Source organism: Hyperoodon ampullatus (genome assembly GCF_949752795.1).
Source record: "Hyperoodon ampullatus genome assembly, chromosome: 12".
NCBI classification, from domain to species: Eukaryota; Metazoa; Chordata; class Mammalia; order Artiodactyla; family Ziphiidae; genus Hyperoodon; species Hyperoodon ampullatus.
In genome coordinates, this window is record NC_136925.1 from 56,507,837 (window position 1) to 56,529,548 (window position 21,712).

The 21,712-nt window shown below is 32.9% G+C and overlaps 1 protein-coding gene across 2 annotated transcripts in view; it reads left to right on the forward strand.

Annotated features, from left to right (window-relative positions):
* Positions 1-21,712, forward strand: part of LAMA2 (laminin subunit alpha 2) — a gene marked incomplete at its 5' end in the record, with an annotated part of 604,254 nt that overhangs the window by 267,000 nt on the left and 315,542 nt on the right. For both annotated transcript variants that reach the window (XM_079716968.1, XM_079716967.1), the window contains 2 exons: positions 5,150-5,249; positions 15,260-15,420. In XM_079716968.1, coding sequence (XP_079573094.1) covers positions 5,150-5,249; positions 15,260-15,420 — 261 coding nt within the window. The remainder of the gene's footprint in view (positions 1-5,149; positions 5,250-15,259; positions 15,421-21,712) is intronic.

Below are 21,712 nucleotides of genomic sequence, written 5' to 3' on the forward strand. Positions count from 1 at the left end.
AGCAGATCCCATGGATTAAATTCTTATTTTAAGTGTTTATTGGCTATTCCTATATCTTCTCTTGTGAAGTATTTCTTCAAGTCAAGAAATTGTTCTTTTTTATTCTAGAAATGTTATAATTTTAACTTTTAGGGCTATGGCCCATCTCAAGTTAATCTTTGTGTAGGGTATGAAATAATGATTGAGATCTATGTGGTTCATCTGTTGTTCCAGCACCATTTTTGGAAAAATATTTCTTTTTCTCTTTTAAATTGTTTTGAGGCATTTTTTGAAAATCAGTTGATCTTTTGTGTCAACATCTGGAGCCCCAGTTCTGTTCCATGGATTTATTTGTCCATCTTTGTGCTAATGGCACACTATCTTGATGACTTTAGTTTTTTTTGTTTGTTTGTTTGTTTGTTTGTTTGTTTTTGCGGTACGCGGGCCTCTCACTGTTGTGGCCTCTCCCATTGCGGAGCACAGGCTCCAGACGCGCAGGCTCAGTGGCCATGGCTCACAGGCCCAGCCGCTCCACGGCAGGTGAGATCTTCCCAGACCGGTGCACGAACCCGTGTCCCCTGCATCGGCAGGCGGACTCCCAACCACTGTGCCACCAGGGAAGCCTGATGACTTTAGCTTTAATAAAACTAGAATTCAGAAACATATGTACACTAACTTTATTCTTCCTTTTGAAGATTGTTTTGGCTATAGTAGTTTCTTTACATTTCCATACACATTTTAGAATCAACTTCTCAATGACAGAAATATTAGTTGGGATTGTTGTATAGAATCTAAAGGCAAATATGGAGAGAACTAACACTTTAACAATATTGAGTCTTCCAGTCAATGAATATAGTATATCACTTCACTTATTTCTGTCTTCTTTAATTATTCATATCAGTGTTTTCAGTGTAGAGATCTTGCATGTGTTTTGTTAATTTGTTAATTTTGTATAATTTCCTTCTGCCTGAAGAACTTCCTTTAGCTTTTCTTTAAATAGGGCAAGAATTGATGGTGACAATTTCTCTCATGTTTATTTCATCTGAAAATGTCTTTATTCTACCCTTATTACTGAAGTATATTTTCATTACATGGAGAGAGATGTTTGTTTTTCTTTCAGTACTTTAAAGATATGGTATTTTCTTGGGCTTCCCTGGTGGTGCAGTGGTTAAGAATCTGCCTGCCAATGCAGGGGACACAGGTTTGAGCCCTGGGCCGGGAAGATCCCACAGGCCTCGGAGCTACTAATCCCATGAGAAACAACTACTGAGCCTGTGTGCCACAACTACTGAAGCCCACATGCCTAGAGCCCGTGCTCCACAACAAGAGAAGCCACCGCAATGAGAAGCCTGCTCACCACGACTAGAGAGAAGCCTGCATGCAGCAATGGAGACTCAACACAGACAAAAATAAAATAAATAAATTTATTAAAAAATAAAGATACAGTATTTTCTGGATTTCACTTATTCTAATGAGAAGGCAGCCATCATTTGCATTTTTTTCTTCTATATATAATGTGTCTTTAATTCTCTGACTGATTTCAAGATATCCTTTTTATTTGTCTTTTAGCAGCCAAAACATGTATTGGCAAACTATGACCTCTCGATCAAATTTGGCCCATGGCCTATATCTATATGGCCTGCAAACAAATAATTTTTTTTTTACATTTGTAAAAGTTTGTTAAAAGAAAAAAAAAGAAAGAGGCGGAGGAGAAGGAGGGGAGGAGAAAAAGGAGAGGAAGGGAAAGGAGATGGAACGAAAATGAAAAGAATAACAAAAAAATTAAGGAAAAGAAAAAGAAGAACAAGATGAACAAGAACTAGGTGGAAGAGGAGGAGGAGAGAAGGAGGAGGAAGAGAAGAAACAAACCTTATGTGCCTTACAAAGCCTACAATTTTAGTTACAGAGAAAATTTTCCAATCTCAGAATTGGGCCATGTGTGTCTAAATGTGGCTTTCTTTGTGCTTACCTTCTTGGCTACTGAGCTTCTTGTAATTATAAATTGAGATTTTATACCACATTTTGGAAATTTTAGGCCATTATTTCTTTAAAATTTTTTTTGAACCATGCTCTCTCTTCCCCTTTTGTGACTCCAACTGCATACAGGTCAGGTTCCTGGACTGTGTCCTATAGGTTACTGAGTCTGTGGTAATTAAAATTTGTTTTGTTCTTCAGATTGGATAAATTCTATTTATCTGTAATTAGGTATACTACCTTTCTCCCTGCCATCACTTACCTGCTGCTAAGCATATCCAGTAAATTTTTTCGTTGAGATATTTTGTTTTCAGCTTTTTAGACTTATTGTGTTTTTTGTTATTTCCATTTCTCTGCTGAAATAATCCATGTGTTTACTCCTTATGAAGATTATTTCCTTTATATTCTTGGGCATATATACAGACCTGTCCTTGTCTGCTAATTTCAATACTTGGGACACCTCAGGGTCTGTTTTTATTGACTTGCTGTTTCTTGAATAAGGACCACACCTTCATTTTTCTCCTCGTGTCTAGCAATTTATGATTTACACAGGACATTGAGGATGATACAGTGTAGAGACAAGATTTTGTTGTCTTCTTCCAAAGATTTGTGAATTTTGTTTTAATAGGTAATCAACTTACTGACTAATCACTATTAAACTGAGGAGGCTTGCTTTTATACTTTGTTAGGACAGATTAATAAAAAGCTCAGGGTGTTTATCTAACCTTTCCAACTTTGTTGATAAACTCTCATTTCTGTTCACTTTATGGTGTGTAGAATGGAAAATTTTACTTAGATCATTTAGCTTTCCAGCTGTTGCTATCCATTGGGCTCCTTGGATTCCCCTGATTTAATGTACAATTAAAGGATCAGTTAAGAATTGAGGGGTATTGATATGCAAATTTTGTTGTTACCCTTATATGAACATGGATCTCATCTACTGTATTTTCTTCTTTCAAATCTCAAATCCTTCTAATTTCTGCCTGCTTTTGATTATTATCCCAAGTCCTCAAATGTTTGATTTTTATATTTTGTCCAGAATTCATAATTGTCATTTGACTGTGTGCTAGACCTATACAAGACACTGTGCCATCATTAAAACTGGAAGCTTGATCAAGTTGTTATTACAAGTTATTAAGTGAATCTGAGCCTAGATTTTGGTATTTTAACACATAAAAATACGTATGCTATATTGTGTTAAAAATTCAAACCTTTCAGGTTCTTAAGGGTAGAAATCCATGTGTTTTTATGAAGATATAGAAAGAAAAGTTTTGTGCACTGCAAATTTTATAGCTAAATAACGTATCTCTATTATATTCCTAAAATTATTGCCTTAAAATCTAATTTTAGATTTATCTCCTAAATACATACATTTAAGTGTTAAAATACACACACACACATATATAGCAGTGCTTACTTTGAGGATTGATTAGTAATCTGATTATTTGAATAAAATTAAAAATCAAGTATAAAGTAGATGAATTTATAAAATCTCTTATGTTAGAACTTGTTCCTGATCAGCAGTCTGATTCAGGCAGATTTTCCCAATTACCACAAAGAAGGATAACAAATTAAGAGGCTTTGGTTTACTCAAGATCATCATGGGAATCATAAATCATATTTATAAGAGCTAAGAATTTATCCTAAAGAAATTTATTGCTATATGCCCACAGAGAGTTTTGTTTTGTTTTGTTTTTCTTCATGTCTTGGTTTTCTCTTGGTTAGAAAGCCCTTCTCCCAATTCCACTCTCAAATTGCTACTCATATTTCAAGCTCCAGTCTAAATGTCACTTTTTCTGTGAAACATTGCTTGACTTCATTGTGTTTTTACTCTCTCTTCTTTTGCCCCAGAACGCTCTGCCTGTGTGTCTGTTTTATCACTTTGCACATTCTATTTAATCAATATCTTTCAAGTCTGCTATTCCTGTAAGCTTCTTTAAGGCAGAAATCAGGCCTTATCTGTGCTTTGCAAAGTCCTTACTTCATAATAGGAAGTGAATGAATGGGTCTTTAACAAATGATGATTTTGAAGCTGATCTGTGGATATAGTTGATTGAATTCTATCAGACATGTAAATATTTCTCTACTTGTGAAACTTTGATTTATATTAGCAAAGAGGTTTTCATTTATCAATTAAACCTAGATATATACATATAAAACTGTATTTTTGGGGAGAAACATATATATATATACTTATATACACAATTTTTTGTATATATTCAGAGTATTAGTATTTCCTAGGCAAAGAATTTGTTGATTTTTTTTGTCCTTATTGCATCTTGAAAATATTGTATATTTGGTACATTAGCACAGTCTAGGTGTGTTTAATTAAAATATTCTAATTAAAAACTACTAGTTGTACTTTGTATTTAATGTATGTGAGGAATCTTATGAGATGCTTTATATGTTATTCCTCTTAATTTTAATTTAATAACATCACTAAAGTTTCTACTATTATGCTCATATTATCAGGAAGTAAGTAAATTGCAGGAGGCCGCATAGCCAGTAAGTGGACACAGTGGGATATGAACTCAAGCCTTCCTAATTACAGAGCCTACATTGTTTCCCCCCAGATTATGCTGCCTCCTGAGAAAGTCAAATTTTTAATGTAAATATTTAACATCTTTTTCAAGCACCAAATATAAATTTCTATTTAATTAGCTATATCATGATCAATGTAAAAAGTTTTTGAAAAATTAATTTGGGGAAAAATTACTAATTTTGAACTATGTTGTAATAAAACAGTAAGGTTTTACTATGGAATGTATATTTCTCTAATATTCTAATGTCCTCTATATAAGCAAACATTGTTCTTTTTGTTTGTAATGATAATGATACTGTGATTATAAAAGAAAGAGATGCATACTGAAATGTGTAGGGATTAAAAGACTCTTTATTTGGGATTTTCTTTAAAAACTTCAGCAAAGAATAAAACGTGATGAATCATATAGCAAAATCTTGATAATTGTTGAATCTAGGTAACAAATATTTAGTAGTTTATTATACTATCCTCTTTATTTCTGTGTATCCACTTAGATGAAATTGATTTTAGAAAATGCAAACATATAATAAAGAAAATTTCTTATATTATCATTTTCTAAATATAATTTATTATCATTTATTAAAATGTTCTTTAAAGGCTTGCTGAATTGAAAAATTTAGTGTTTTTAAAACAGAATTTTAATATTTTTGTTAGATATCTCCAAATTTTCCAAGACCATGCCAGCCATGCCATTGTGACCCAGTTGGTTCCTTAAATGAAGTCTGTGTCAAGGATGAAAAACGTGCTCAACAAGGTGAGAGCTATAGTAGAAGGCCATTGTTCTGATGAAAGAACAACTAAAGCCAAGTGTGATTATTTTCAGAAGAACCTGTTGCAGTAAATTTCATTCATGTAATAAATTTATTCTTTTTTTTTTTTTTTTTTGGCTGCGTTCGGTCTTTGTTGCCGCGCAGGCTTTTTTCTCTAGGTGCGGTGAGTAGGGCTATTCTTTGTTGTGGTGCGCAGGCTTCTCATTGCGGTGGCTCCTCTTGTTGTGGAGCACAGGCTCTAGGTGCGCAGGCTTCAGTAGTTGAAGCATCCAGGCTCAGTAGTTGCAGCACGTGGGCCCCAGAGCATGTGGGCTCAGTATAAATTTATTCTTACAGCTATCAATGTCCCCTACAGGAAGCAGTTTTTAATTCATCTCAATAATTATGTTTGTTTAATTATACTTTAAAAGCAAGAAAAGTTGAATCATTTGTTTTGCATTAGTATACATGTGTATATACATATATATATACACATATATACATATATACATATCTATATATATATCTTCTAGTCTATTATAAATCTGTGGTGTATGTAATTTTTTGATGTCTTGCTATTTATTATATTGCTTTATAGCATGTATGATTTCTAGGGTGAAATGACAGTGTTCATTGAGGGATGTGCGTGCTACAATGGGAAGAGCGAATAGGTGAGATCACAGACTGAGATGTAGTTAATAATACAGAAAGCGAGAAGTCTACATAAAGGACTGTAAAAGGCGGTAGGAATGAGTTAATGAAGGGAAAGAGGCTGACATTAGTTTAAGACAAAACCTTCTTTGAGGATTGAAATTCATGATGAACTCCAAACATTAAGTAATCAAATGCCAAATTAACTCCTTGATGTAAAATGTTTAGGAACTGCTTCCAGGAAATTTGCTTGCCAAAGTAGAAAATTCATTGAATATATCTGGAACTGTTTCTTTATATTTCTAAGACTGGATTCTTCTCTTCTGTGGAAAGACTAAAATAAATCATGGCTCTGCTATAGGCTTTTTCCCCGAAAGACCTTCTATTTAAAAGACTGGCAATATTTCTTTGTCACAGTTTAGCTTACCTGCTTTCTTTACAAAACTATTTGATTATCTGTTTAAGCCTTGCAGTCTTAAATCTTAAAAGATTAAAAAATGATTATTTAAAAACTCAAATGGTGAATTATTGATGTCACTTTTCATTTTATGGTCCCTTATCTTTTTATGGTAGCAACTAAATCGCATTATTTTGAGCAATGTAATTTAATTTTATCCCCTGAGTTTAAAATGATAGGTATTTTGTTGTTGAAAAAAGTGACTAAAAAAATAGAAAAGTAGAAAAATGAGTATTCAATGCAGTGGTAATTCAGCATAGTACTGTTATTAACATTTTTGTGTTAACTTTACATGATGAATTTTTCCCCATATCTGTTCATTTCTCTGAAATCTGGATTTAGCTCCTGAATAGAGTACTCAACTTTGAATAGATATTAAGATTGTTTCTAAATTTTGTGTATTTTAACCAATGCTTTAATGAAGATCTCTGGATATAAATATTTTTCAATTATTTTTTTTCCTCTGTGCTCTTAATTCTTTTTTCCAAATTGTGGTATAGTTGATGTACAATATTATATGTTACAGTTGTACAAAATAGTGATTTTTCAATTATTATTAAAACAACACATGGTCACATAAAATTTTAACAGTAGGGAAGGGAATAAAATAAACAGCAAAGTGTCCTCTTCAACTTATCCACCCCTAGTCTCATTTCCAAATTTAATCACACTGATCCTTTCCTCCTATTAAGTTCTTTTGGAAGAACTTATCTTTCAAACAATATCTGAACAATATTCTTAGTATTTTTCATCACCATTAAATATTGCCCACTGACTGTCCATCTTGGAACACAAACATTTCATTCATATCACATTCTTCCTTCTTTCTACCATTCATATCTTTTTATAATTTTTTTCTTCTACGGTATTTTTACCATGTTAAATAAAAAGCTTAAATTCCTAGTTTTTGATTTATTAAAGTTGGGCTTTATCCCTTGAGGTCATACTACACAAACTTAGAAAAAGAGCATCCTTACATGCTCCCCTGATCTTCAACCTACTTGACAGTGTCTGTCAATTGCATCTTCACCTTTTCAAAAATTGTGTAGAGATATTTGGTTCCAGGCCAATAATTAATTTTTCTAATTTTAAATTGAAAGCAATAATCAATACTTGTAATATTATAATTAGATCTATTTTATTCAATATGGACTTGAGTTGAATAATTAGACATATAACCATGATACATTTTTCTCTTCCTGTTTAGTCTGATGATCTCTTTAGGAAACAGTCTCAGATGTAGTCTAACGATTTGGATTTCTTAGTCAGAATGAGTAACCAGATCCTGAGAAATGATGTTCAGTATCTCATTGGCATTAACCTGATGGCTAGAGAAAAACAAATATTTTGTGTGTGAATTTTCTGTTTCCTTAATTTTCTTTTTGGTGTAAGGTGGGTTTTTTTCCTCCATAGATTTGTAAGAGCTCTAATAGTATGTCATATTTGTTATGAACAATTTCTAGATTTTCTTTGTGTCTCATTATTATAGATAATTTTTAATGTATATAATTTAAAATTTTTTATGTAATAACCTATGAAAATTCAGAAAACCCACTTTAGCTATAATAATGACATGCTAAAATTATTATGCATAGTAATATTTTTCTATTGGATTTCTTACATGCCTTTATAATCCTAAAATTCTTATCTACTCCAAGTTTAGACAAATTGTTTATTTCTTTAGTTTTTATTTCCTATTATTCTTCCAGTTTTATTGAAATATAATTGACATACAACACTGTTTAAGGTGTTCAGTATAATGATTTGACTTTCATACTTCATGAAATGATTACCACAATAAGTTTAGTGAACGTTCATCATCTCGTATAGATACAAAATAAAAGAAAAAGGAAAAAAATTTTTCCTTGTGATGAGAACTCTTAGGATCTACTCTGCTAACAACTTTCATGTATAACATACAGCAGAGTTCATTATATTAATCATGTTGTACATTACATCCCTTGTACTTATTTATCTTATAACTGGAAGTTTGTACCTTTGACCACTTTCATCTTGACCACTTGATTTCTTTTTATGATAATTAATTCTTTAATCCATCTGGAATTTATTTTGGTATATTTTATAAGAAAAGTTTCTAACTGCATTTTGTTTTTCTAATAGTCTCTTTTAATTCACCTATATTTAATATTATTTTTGTTTCTTTAAACATATTAAATACAGTCCCCCCGTATCCCTGGAGGTATGTTTCAAGATTCCCAGTGGATGCCTGAAACTGCAGATGGTACCAAACACTGTATATACTGTGTTTTTTTTTTTACTATACAGGCATACCTATGATAAAGTTTAATTTATAAATTAGACACAGCAAGAATAACAACAACTAATAATAAAATAAAACAGTTATAGCAATATACTATAATAAAGTTATGTGAATGTGGTCTTTCTCTCTCAAAATATCTTTTTGTACAAATTCCATGCCTTTTTCATCTTAACCAAACACTTATCATGCCCTGTGGTCAAAACTTTTACAATTTGAGGTGCAACAGCAAAACTATCACAAATTTCTTTTTCCTTCTTCACAATTTCATAGACAGATGATTTGTTCTTATGGTAGACCTTAACAACCTCAGCATACAGTTTGTCTTTAAGTTGAAAATTTTCATCTTTTCACTTAAAGGAAGCATTTCATGGCTTCTCTTTGGCATATCTGAATTGCCAGTATCACTACTCATATTTTGGGGCCATTACTAAGTAAAATAAGGGTTACTTGAATGCAAGCACTGCAAAACCTTGACAGTCAATCTGAAAACTAATATGGCTACTAAGTGACCAGTGGGATGAGATATGCTGCAAAAAGGAATGATTCACATCCTGGGCAGGATAGAGTGGGATGGTGCAAGATTTCATCACTGTACTCAGAATGGTACTTGATGTTAAACTAATGAATTGTCTGTTTCTGGAATTTTCCATTTAATAATTTTCGACTGTGTTTGACCACAGATTAACTGAAACCATAGAAAGTGAAACCGCAGATAAGAGAGGACAGCTCTATGTTTACTTTATAATTTGTATCTGTTACTAGTATTCTCTGCTATCTATTTGATTCTGCAGTTTGATTTTTCTGCTAAGTCTTTATCAGGGCCTTGTTTTCTTGTGTGTTTCATGATTGTGCATGTGTGTGTGTGTGTGTGTGTGAGAGAGAGAGAGAGTGTGTGTGTGTGAACATACCTGTGTATTTTCTAGTTTACCCTTTCAGGAGTCTTGAGTTTATATGTAAAGTTCTCTGATATGTCCTCCTAACTTGAGTAGTACCTAGAATTTGTCTTCTGTTCCATAAAACCATGCTCCATGCTCTAGACTAGTTAATCAGAATTAGTCAACTTCAGGAAAGACACTGGTTTAAGGACTGGCTTACCACTCTAGAAAGTAATTCTTTTAGTTTCTGATCTCCAAGGGGTTTCTCTATTTCATAACAGCACAACCATTTTATATATCTCTCTCTCTGCTAACTGTCTGTCTTTAATTTCATCCTGCATAGTCAAGTATCCTGAACAAGGAAGTCTTTATGGACATTCACTTCATAATATTTCCAGGAACAAACATTAATAGACATTGTTTATTACTTGCAGTATTTCTGCATTTTGTCTCAAGGTCTGGAGATTTTAATATCAGAAACAAATATTAATTTGGGGGAATGTGTCTGCAACCTTTATTGAACGGATTTCTTTTCCATTTGACTTATACATACGATTAAAAAAATAAATGTATTAATGTTAAACGATACAGGCATACCTCAGAGATTTTGCAAGTTCAGTTCCAGACCACTGTAATAAAGCAAGTCACACTAATTTTTGGTTACCCAGTGCATATAAAAGTTATGTTTACACTATACTGTAGTCTCTTAAGTGTGTAATAACATTATGTCTAAAAACACAGTACCTTAATTAAAAAAGTACTTCCTTGCTAAAAAATGCTAACCATCATCTGAGCCTGTAGTGAGTTGCAATTTTTTGCTGGTGGAGGGTCTTGCCTTGATGTCAATGGCGGCTGACAGATCAGGGTGGTGGCTGCTGAAGGCTGGGATGGCTGTGGCAGTTTCTTAATATAAGACACCAGTGGAGTTTGCCATATTGATTGATTCTTCCTTTCATGAATGATTTCTCTGTAGCATGTAATGCTATTTGATAGTATTTTATGCACAGTAGAATTTCTTTCAAATTTGGAGTCAATCTTCTTAAGCCCTGTGGCTGCTTTATCAACTAAGTTTATGTAATATTTAAAATTCTTTGTTGTCAGTTCATAGTCTTCACAGCATCTTTACCAGGAGTAGAATCCATCTCAAGGAATCTCTTTGCTCATCCAGAAGAGGCAACTCCTCATTCATTAAAGTATAACATGAGATTGTGGCAATCCAGTTCCATCTTCAGGCTCCACTTCTAATTCTATTTCTCTTGCTATTTCCAACACATCTGCAGTGACTTTCTGCACTGAAGTGTTGAACCCTTCAAAGTTATCCATGAGGGTTGGAATCAACTCCTTTCCAACTCCTGTTAATGTTGATATTTTGGCCTCTTCCCATGAATCTCAATTGTTCTTAATGGCATCTAGAATGGTGAATCCTTTCCAGAAGGTTTTCAATTGACTTTTCCCAGATCCATCCACAGAATCACTATCTATGGCAGCTGTAGCCTTATAAATGTATTTCTTAAATAATGAGACTTGAAAGTCAAAATTACTTCTTGATCCATGGGCTACAGAATAGATCTTGTGTTAGCAGGCAGGAAAAAAACATGACTTTCATTGTACATCTCCATCAGAGCTCTTGGGTGACCAGGTTCATTGTCAAGATGATCAGTAATATTTTGAAATGAGTCTTTTTTTTTGAGCAATAGTTCTTAACAGTGGGCTTAAAATATTCAATAAGCCATCTTAAACAGATGTGCTATCATCCAAGTAGGGTAGATTTAGTATAATTCTTAAGGGCCCTGGGATTTTTGGAATGGTAAATGAGCATTGACTTCAACTTAAAGTCATCAGCTGCATTAGCTCCTAATAAGAGAGTCAGTCTGTCCTTTGAAGATTTGAAGCCAGGTGTTGACTTCTCCTCTTTAGCTATAAAACTCCTAGATTGCATCTTCTTCCAACAGTTGCCTGTTTCATCTACACTGAAAATCTGTTGTTTAGTGTCCTCACCTTCGCGAATTATCTTAGTTAGATATTCTGTATAACTTGCTGCAGCTTCTTCATCAGCACTTGCTGCCTCACCTGACACATTTATGTTATGGAAATGGCTTCTTTCCTTAAGCCTCATGAACCAACTTCTGCTAGCTTCAAACTTTTCTGTAGCTTCCTCACCTCTCTCAGCCTTTATAGAATTGAAGAGAGTTAGGGCCTAGCTTTGGATTAGGCTTTGGCTTAAGGGAAGGTTGTGGCTGGTTTGATCTTCTATCCAGACCAATAAAACTCTCTCCATATCAGCAATAAGGCTGTTTCACTTTCTTAACATTTGTGTGATCACTGGAGTAGCACTTCTAGTTTCCTTCAGGAACTTTTCCTTTGCATTCACAACTTGGCTAACTGGTGAAAGAGGACTAGCTTTAGACCTTATTTCAGCTTTTGACATGCCTTTCTCACTAAGCTTAATTATTTCTAGCTTTTGATTTAAAGTGAGAGACATGCAACTCTTCCTTTCACTTGAGCACTTAGAGGCCATTGTAGAGTTATTAATTGGCCTAATTTAAATATTGTGTTTGAGGGAACAGGGAGACCTGAGGAGAGGGAGAGAGATGGGAAATGGCCAGTCTGTGAGCAGTCAGAACACACTCAACATTTATAAATTAAGTTTGCTGTTTTATGTGTGTGTGGTTAGTGGTGCCCCCAAACGATTATAGTAGTAACATCAAAGCTCTGATCGCAGATCACCATAGCAAATATAATAATAATGAAAAAGTTTGAAATATTGGGAGGATTATCCAAATGTGGCACAGAGACACAAAGTAAGCAGATGCTGTGGGAAAAATGGTGCCAGTAAATGTGCTCAATGCAGGGGCAAAACATCAATGTGTAAAAAACAAAATATCTGCAGAGCACAATAAAACAAAGTGAAATAAAATGAGGTATTTATATTACCAAAATAAATTCTACTAGGTCATCATGGAAGGTCCTTTTAATTTACAGTACTTTAGGGTTCAGCTTGGTGTTTATTTTATTTAGGATTTTCTCATCTGGATTCATATGTTAATTTGTTCCTGGCTCTGACACCTGCCAGCTGTGCTACCTTGGCAAATCACTAAATTTCTGTCTTAGTTTCCTCATCTGTAAAGCGGGGAAGATAATAGGGTCTACCTCATATTGTTATTTTGAATGTTAACTCAATTAGCATATGTGTAGTGTGTAAGCAAAGTGTAATGCCTAGCATAAAATAAATGCTATTTAAATATTACTTGTTATGTTTATTTTGGATTATCTTTGTTAGATTTTTATATCATGTATTCACTAGCTTAATAAACTGAATTACATACCTCTCTGTTTTTTATATGCTCCATAAGAGTTTCAAACTTTGAGAACACTGTAAAAATTAACTGGTACTGAAATATTTGTGGGAATTCTTTCATCATTTAACCTCTTTTGATATCCTTAATTAGCTTTGTCTAAGTTTCCTTTTTTTTGCTTCCTTTTCTTTTTGTTTATGTTTCAAATCTACCTTCTTTCCCAGGTGTTCATTTTGGTTTTTTAAATTTTTTGATAATTACATGAATTAAGTTTTAATTTATTTACATTTTTAAAAATAATGGAATATTTAAGCCTAAAAGTTTAGCTTCAGTTTTTCAACATCCAATGAACATTGTTAAGTTCCTTTCTTACTGCTTTTATATTCTCTTTAAAAAACTATTTGATCTGCAATTGAAGTCTTGATTTTCTTTTTAACCTAAGAGTTATTAGGAAGAAATATTTATTAATTTTTAGTGTCTGAGTTTTGCATAAAATTCTATCTTCATGTTTGATATTCATAATTAATTTAATCCTAATTTAATGTAGCATTTGGTACAAATATAGAAGTAGCAATTTATGTTAAGAAAATAAGCCTTAAGGGCTTCCCTGGTGGCACTGTGGTTGAGAGTCCACCTGCCAATGCAAGGGACACGGGTTCGTGCCCTGGTCCGGGAAGATACTACATGCCACGGAGCGGCTGGGCCCGCGAGCCATGGCCACTGAGCCTGTGCGTCTGGAGCCTGTGCTCCGCAACGGGAGAGGCCACAACAGTGAGAGGCCCGCATACAGCAAAAAAAAAAAAAAAAGAAAAGAAAAGAAAGGAAGCCTTAAATAATTTCTGCTTTGAGAAATTGAACATTTTTGTGGATTAGTTAATGATAAGCTACAATAAATATTTATATGCCATTTAATATACAATTCAACATTATTAGATTATTCAAATTTTTGTGTTTTGCTTTTTACTAATTCATGTGTAAATATTTAAAGTTGGTAGGTTAATGTCATTCTCAGCCATTGATTTTGGGGCAATTTTTCTTTGATTTCCAATATCTTTCATTATCTATATTTTTTTGTACTTCTAATTAGTGCTTATTTGGAGCATAAATATAATAACTTAAATTATGTTTTTATTGTACCTTTAATAATGTAAACAGAGAGCGTGTTCTATTGAATTTATTTTAATTGAATTCTACTTTGGCCCTCATTAATATTACTACAACTGTTTTTAATTTTCTATATGCTTTCCTAATGTATATTTACCTTCTTTTATTTTTAATATTTCTTGTCATTTTGTCTATTTCTTGTGAACATTACACACACATATTTTTAATTGAAAGAGTAAGACTAACTCACTTATGTATTGCTAGTATGTATGTTTGGCACTCTTTCTGTCATTGTTTTATGTTTTCACAGCATAATGTTTCCTTGCTTTTTTCTCCCTTCTTTTGTTTTTTGAGTGGACTATATTTTACTGATTTGCTCTTATATTTTTCCAGATTTTGAAGGTCAATAACTTGTATTCATTCATGTGGTTTTTTTTATTTTTCTAATCAAAGACAAGAATAAAAATTGTCTTTTGCATTTCTCTATTTAAAATGAAAAAGCAAATTTAAACGGCTATTATTTCCCTCCTCTATTCCTTTTTATCCCCCAAATATGTATTCCCATGAACACCCTCAGTCTCTTTTGAAAATTTACTTTATTAAAGTATAGTTGATTTACAATGTTGTGTAAATCACAGCCAAGTGATTCAGTTATATATATATATATATATATATATATATATATATATATGTATATATATATATGTATATATATATATATATATATATACACATACATTCCTTTTCATGTTCCTTTATATTATGGTTTATCACAGGATATTAAATATAGTTCCCTGTGCTATACAGTAGGACCTTGTTGTTTATCCATTCTCTATATAAATAGTTTGCATCTGCTAATCCCAAGTTCCCAGTCCATCCTTCCCCCGACCCTCTGTCGCTTGGCAACCACAAATCTGTTCTCTAGGTCTGTGAGTCTGTTTCTATTTGGTAGATAAGTTCATTTATGTCATATTTTAGATTCCACATATAAGTGATATCGTATGGTATTTGTCTTTCTCTTTCTGACTTACTTCACTTAGTATGGTAATCTCTAGTTGTACCCATGTTGTTGCAAATGGCATTATTTCATTCTTTTTTATGTTTGAGTAATATTCCATTGTATATATGTACCACATCTTCTTTATCCATTCATTTGTTGATAGACATTTAGGTTGAACACCCTTAGTCTTTTTTTTGTTGTACTTAGTGACGTTGTACTTAGATGATTGTTGTTAGGTGTTTTTTTCAAGTACTATATTTTTACGCCCAAGGCACTTTCCCATCTTGTGATAGTCTGAGGGGGGTTATGAGTCAGTTAGAAAATATTGATATGTGTCTCATCTACCATTAGGTCTGGCACCTGGGTCCTGTCATTGCAAACCTGGCTTCAGAGGGGTGAGCTGTGATCGGTGTGCCAGGGGCTACACTGGCTACCCAGACTGCAAACCCTGTAACTGCAGTGGTGCAGGGAGCACAAATGAGGACCCTTGTTTTGGATCCTGTAACTGTAAGGTATGTTGTTTATTCTAGTAATGTCCCATTGTTTAGAGCAAAGGTCATTTTTCTTGGTTTCTCTCATATATCTGCAGGCATTAAGCAATTGGAACTTCTGTAAATCTCCATTCTCTATTTTATTGGTGGCATTCCTGTAAGTGTCTTTAGAACCAGGTTCACTGCAGCAAGACATATGCCATTTGTCTAAAAACCTACAAATACAGAAGATAAGTCACCTTAGGAATGTGTTATTTTATAACAAAAACAGGTTTCCCTCACCACCTATCTAGTCTGTTAATTTTAAAATACACAACACTAAAACTAGCAATCCTTTAAATCTACTGTACACTCAAAACTACTTTAGCTTTGTATCTAATTCTGAAAATAATTCTGTCAAGGGTTTTATTCTAGATTTTTAAATAATCTTCTGAATTTGAACCCAGATAGGTCTGAAAATACCATGTTCAAAATCCTCTGTTTAATTACCAAATAATGTGAGAAACCCTAGTGGAATTGATGAAATGCTCAATATTTCCTCCCAAGAGTACTTTCAGAAATGCAACTTTATTTGTTGTATACACTCAAATAAGAGCTCATCGTGTTAACACCAAGTGATATATTACACCTGGAGCTTATACAATAGGGGAAACATAGAGGCAAGCCCAAGTCTAAAATGATAAAACTGATTTCCTTTAGCTATAGTAATCAGCTCCAAAACGTTCAGATCAGACAGTGTTAGCTATATTAGCTGAGAGAATAAACGCTCCATTGAAAAAGTTAGCATTCCATACTGATGTAAAAATAAATATTACTTCTTTTTTTCTTTGTTCTCAAACATAGGTGGAATTTTATTAAGAATCTTTCCTTTATTAATTCATTAGTCTTCTCTAGGCAGCTATAAATTATATGCTGATAGTTGTTATATGAGTGTGCATATGTATACAAATGTTAGACTGTAAAATAAGAAGTAAATATTAGTATTGATGTTGAGTGTTCATTTATTGGGACAGGAATGTCTGAAATATGAAGCTAAATACTATAATAGTTATATAATAAGTATATGTTTTATCAAGGATAATTTAGGTACCTATCTTGGACCACTGAAACAATAAAACTCCTGTCCATATAAACAGGCAGAAAGTCTACAGTCCATGGTAAAGAGTTGCCATGTACTGAAATATAGTAATTAACTAGATTTAGTACCTTTTATTCTAATATTATCAGAAATGAAGACTTACACTTGTAGATCAAGACTGGAGTGGTCTTTGGGTGATCACTTTTTAAAGGACACCACCTATCTTCATCCTGTATGTCTTTTGGGGCAATCCTAGAGGCTCTTAATGCATCTTCTCTAATATTTACCAAATATATTTCCTGTGTGTGATTTATTCCTTTTCCAAAACTCCACAGAAATCTCTAACCTTTATCACTTGCTCAAATAAAGTACAGACACAGCTGTGCTTAAAATGGAAGAGAAACCTCCTGAGTCTCTAGAATATAGGAAATCAAACTGGAAAAAAAAGAAAGGGGGCTTCCCTGGTGGCACAGTGGTTAAGAATCCGCCTAATGCAGGGGACACGTGTTCGAGCCCTGGTCCGGGAAGATCCCACATGCCGTGGTGCAACTAAGCCTGTGCACCACAACTACTGAGCCTGTACTCTAGAACACATGAGCCACAGTTACTGAGCCCACGTGCCACAACTAATGAAGCCCATGCACCTAGAGCCCATGCTCCGCAACAAGAGAGTCTAGAACAGGAGAGTTGTTGCCATTAGCAGAGATCCGAGGGATAGTTCCTTGAGCCACCACCTGCTCTCTGCCTGCCTCAATATTGCACTAAGAGTGATTATAATCCTAATAAGGAAAATGCCTTCTACAAAGTCACTTGAAGCTCTACATAGACAATTAAAACACAACAATAAGTAGCAATTAAGAAATCACAAAAGAGAATGAAAAATTAAGTAACTAGCATCATGAAAAGAGTTACCCTTCAACTATGTGATATTTTAAATAGATTACTATAAGTTCTTATAAACTAAATGTTTTTTGGGATAAAAACTTGGAGAAAGCAAGTCTCAATAGATATCTACATAATTTTAAAAGTCATGAATTATATGCATGTTTAACAAAAAGATGATTCGACATAGGATTGTCAGTTGATTATTCAAAACAACATATATCAAATGCTATTTAATAGGTAAAACATTATTGAGAAGCTAAGATACTAGAGACTTAAATTCAGGTAAAGTGATATCTATAAAAGAGTTCATCTCCAAAATGTGTATTAACCAGTAAGCATTTGCACATTTATTCTTTTTCACTATAATATATAACAGTTTTCCATAATTTTCATTAGAAAAAAATATTTACTGAAGTTTGTAAACATTTTTAAAAAGTACTTTGTCATAAAGTCTTGGGCCTAAATTTATTTCTATTGTAAATTTTAAATGACTAACATTCTATTAAAATGCAGTACTGAGAAAAGTTGACACTGCTTTTCCCATTTCTGCCATTTCAAACACAAGAATTCTGGATAAAACAGAGCAAATAAATTTGCAATCACATAGATTCAGGAAAGAAAGGGAATTTCCTAGATGTTAAACCAAAGAGAGAAGTCTAAGTTAAGCATAAACTCAAGCAAAACTGTGCAATTAAGGTCATGGGGGTGGGGTGGGGGGGAGAGACTGGTCATAGTCCTAAGATGGGGGTTAAAGTTTAGAGTTTTAATGGCTTTTCTGAGACTTGACACTAGGATTTGGACTCACTGCGGGAAATTGGAACTGAATTCACTTAAGTTTAGACTCTAGAAATGTCCCCTGGCAGTGAAACAAACAGGCACAAGAAAATTACACCTGCAAGCTAGGTGTGGCAACTAGAAAACATTCTCTTTCCTTTGGGGCTCTAGGTGGGTAAAATTGGTGCATTGTCAAACCCTCAAACCTGTGTGCCACATGGGAATGGGGTCAGTTTTATTCTCCCTTTCTGTGCTAGAATTCTTCAACAAGTCAAGCAAATGGTATTTCCACAGGAAAGAAAGTATAGCCTTAATTGACAGTGAGCTCACTGGAAAGCAGTATACTGCACAAAAGGAAAATAACTACAAAAGGGAATCAGAAGCCATAAAATTCAGAATATTTGTACACTAAAAACTAAAAAAAAATAGGATAGTCTAAAAAAATTATATAAACATAAAATATGTAATCATAATTTTATAATATAAATAGAATAAAATATGTAGAAAATGTACAGTCATAAAAATATGACTAGAAAATAAAAGAACAAAGAAAGAAAAAATAGGAAAAAACAACACAAAATAGGGCACTATATTCAAAGAATAAGCAGGTGTGGAGAAATGTTACTGTAGTTTACCTCTAGAAATAAAAATATATGTAGTCATTGAAATTTAAAATTCAGTGAATGGGTTGAACAAGAGGTTAGAAACTGCTGGATAGAGAATCAGAAATACAGAATGGAGGAAATTACTTGTAAATTGTCATAGGGAGGTAAAGAAATAAAAATATGAGATGCTAAATGGCATGGCTGATAGAATGATAAAAAACAACATAAAATTTAGCAGGACTGGCCAAAGAAGATATTAGATGAAATTGGGGAGAAACAATATTCAAGAAATAATGGAGGAGTAAAGAATTATGTAGAATTAAAGAAAATTGTACATCCTTTGAAGAAGATAAAAAAAAAAAAAAGACCACCAGCATGGCTTATAGTAGAAACCCTGCCCACTAATCAAGACAAAGAGAAAAATATTAAAACTAGAGACAAATATCAGATTATTGTGTTTCCCTCTAATAGTTCAACTTCACTGAAAAAACTTCTCAGAATATATGTACTTTAGTCAAAGAATTTTGAACCCAGAAGAGTTTCACTGGATTGCAGAATATAAGAATCAGTCTATAAAAAGCAGTAGCATTTCTATACACTAGTGATAACCAATTAGGAAATGTAATAAAAACATTTAGAATAGTAACAAAACTATGTGGTGCTTAGAAATAAATGTTCTCAAGTACAGGTGTTTTTTAAAAGATTATTGAAGACCATAAAGTAATATTTAAAATGGGGAGATAGCTGCAAATATCAAGTGCTGGTGAAAATCTGGAGAAATGGAAATGCTGTTATTAGGATGAATTAGTACCACTACTTAGGAGGCGAATATGGCATTATCTAGTATCATTAAAGATATTAAAAACCTGTCAGCCAGCAACTCAATATCTAGATGTTTACCCCAAAAGAATCTTATATAACGTGTATAAAGAGGCATATAAAAGCATGTAAAAGATGTTCAACATAGACCTACTTGTTATAATGAAAATTAGGAAAAATCTAAATATCCATAAAGAAGAAAAATAAATTATAATATATTCAAGTAACCTGGTACAAGAAACAACTCGAGTGAGTGAAATAGGTCTTATGTGTAAAAACACTGATAAATTTCAAGTGAAGTGAAGGAAAAAAATGCCATTATGTTATCATTTATGTAAAGTTGTAAAACATAAAACATTCTATGAGCACACAAATATCAATTTTAAAAATTTAAATACACTGTTATGATGTGTACTAATTTCAGAATAATAGTTAACTCTAGAGAAAGAGGGAAGGAATAGGGTAGAAGTGCAGTGAGAGAAGTGAGATTCAAATGTGCTTAAGCTTTATTTCTTTAAAACTATAGCTGAAGCACACTTGGGAAAATATTCATATTTTTACCTCTAGGTTGTGGGTAGTGGATAATTATCATATTATATGTACTTTTCTAATGCTTTAAAATAATTCCAGATTTAAACTTTCTCTAATTGAAGGAAAAAAAGGATTTCCTGATTTAAAAAGAGGTGAACAAAATTTCTCACTTAATACATTGTCAAATACTATTACCTCTACACATAAGATTTTCTGTTATATCCTTCTTTAGATAATGGTATTACTGAGCACCCCATCCTAATTATATTTCAAAATATGAAAACAGTGCAACACAAAAGTATTTACTAATTGTTATGCATTATTAAAATTTTGAAAATTCCTCTCTCTTCTGGTAAATTACAAGAGATAAGACAATCTCAGATATATGACAAATCAAGTAAATGTAAATGCTGTTCTGACTCTTGGTATTTGTTCATTTTAAGTACTACATGCTAAAAATTGGCTCTTTTGAAGTTTGGTATTATATTATGTATCCAAAGTCAGTTGGATTACAGGATCTGATAAATAATATAAATAGTCCTTGACCTAGGTAGGAACATGTGCTTTTATTTTTATCAAAGTCATAATGGAAAGATAAATAGTGAAGTCAAAGACTAGAAATCAAAATCTGTATTTTCATCTTGTTTTGCTTTGGGTTTTTTATTGCACTTTACATTAAGTTCTTACTGATGCACAAAATGATGTGATCTGACCTTGGTTTACCTCGCCAGAATATTCTTGAGCTTCAGTCACTGTCTTCCAGCCTTGCTGAAATTTCTTGACTCGTCAACCTCTTTCTAACTCTGTAATTTTACAGATTCTATTCAGACTGCTGGGAAAACCTCACTCTGACCTTTTCCCTTTGCTTACCTAGGCATTTTTCAAGGCTCAGTTCCGCTTATCAGCAAAGCTATCCTTTATCCCACGGTATAAATCGTTCTTCTGCCATAGTCACTTGTCACCTTTTTCTTTTCCTTTATGATCTTTTCACAATTTGCAATCCATTTAATGTCTATTGCACCTCTGTGATGGCATCAATTCTGTATATTTTCTTCATAAGAAGATAACACAGTGGCTCATACATTAAAAAGAAGGAAAGGAGAAAACTAAAAAACGTGTGAAGCTTTGACAATTGCTTAAACTGTCTGATTCATATTTCTTAATCCATAAAATGATATTAAATCTTTCTTGCCCAGCTCTCAATAGGTGTAATTATAACATTGAAGCCCTGTGCAAATATAAAGTATAATCATAAATACCTGCTGGATTAATTTTTTTATTATTTATATTGTTTTTTACAAGTAGAGATAAGTTTCCATTCTTTTCCCCAATGAGATTTTTATGGTGTATGTTAATATTTTTATTGGTTTGAGTTTCCCTCCTCTTTTCCATTTATGTACAGGAATGATTACCTCTTTAACTTGTTAGGCTCGAACCCAGGGCATTTTTACAAAAGCATTCGATTTATATATTTGATCCCAAATCTAAATTACAGATGTAAAATTTTTAGCATAAAAGGTATATACCAGAATTTGTCTCTTGCAACAGTTACAGTTCAAAAATATTGTTTCTTTCTAATATTAAAAGTTAAGGTTATAAAAGTGAGAACTAAATTTTCATT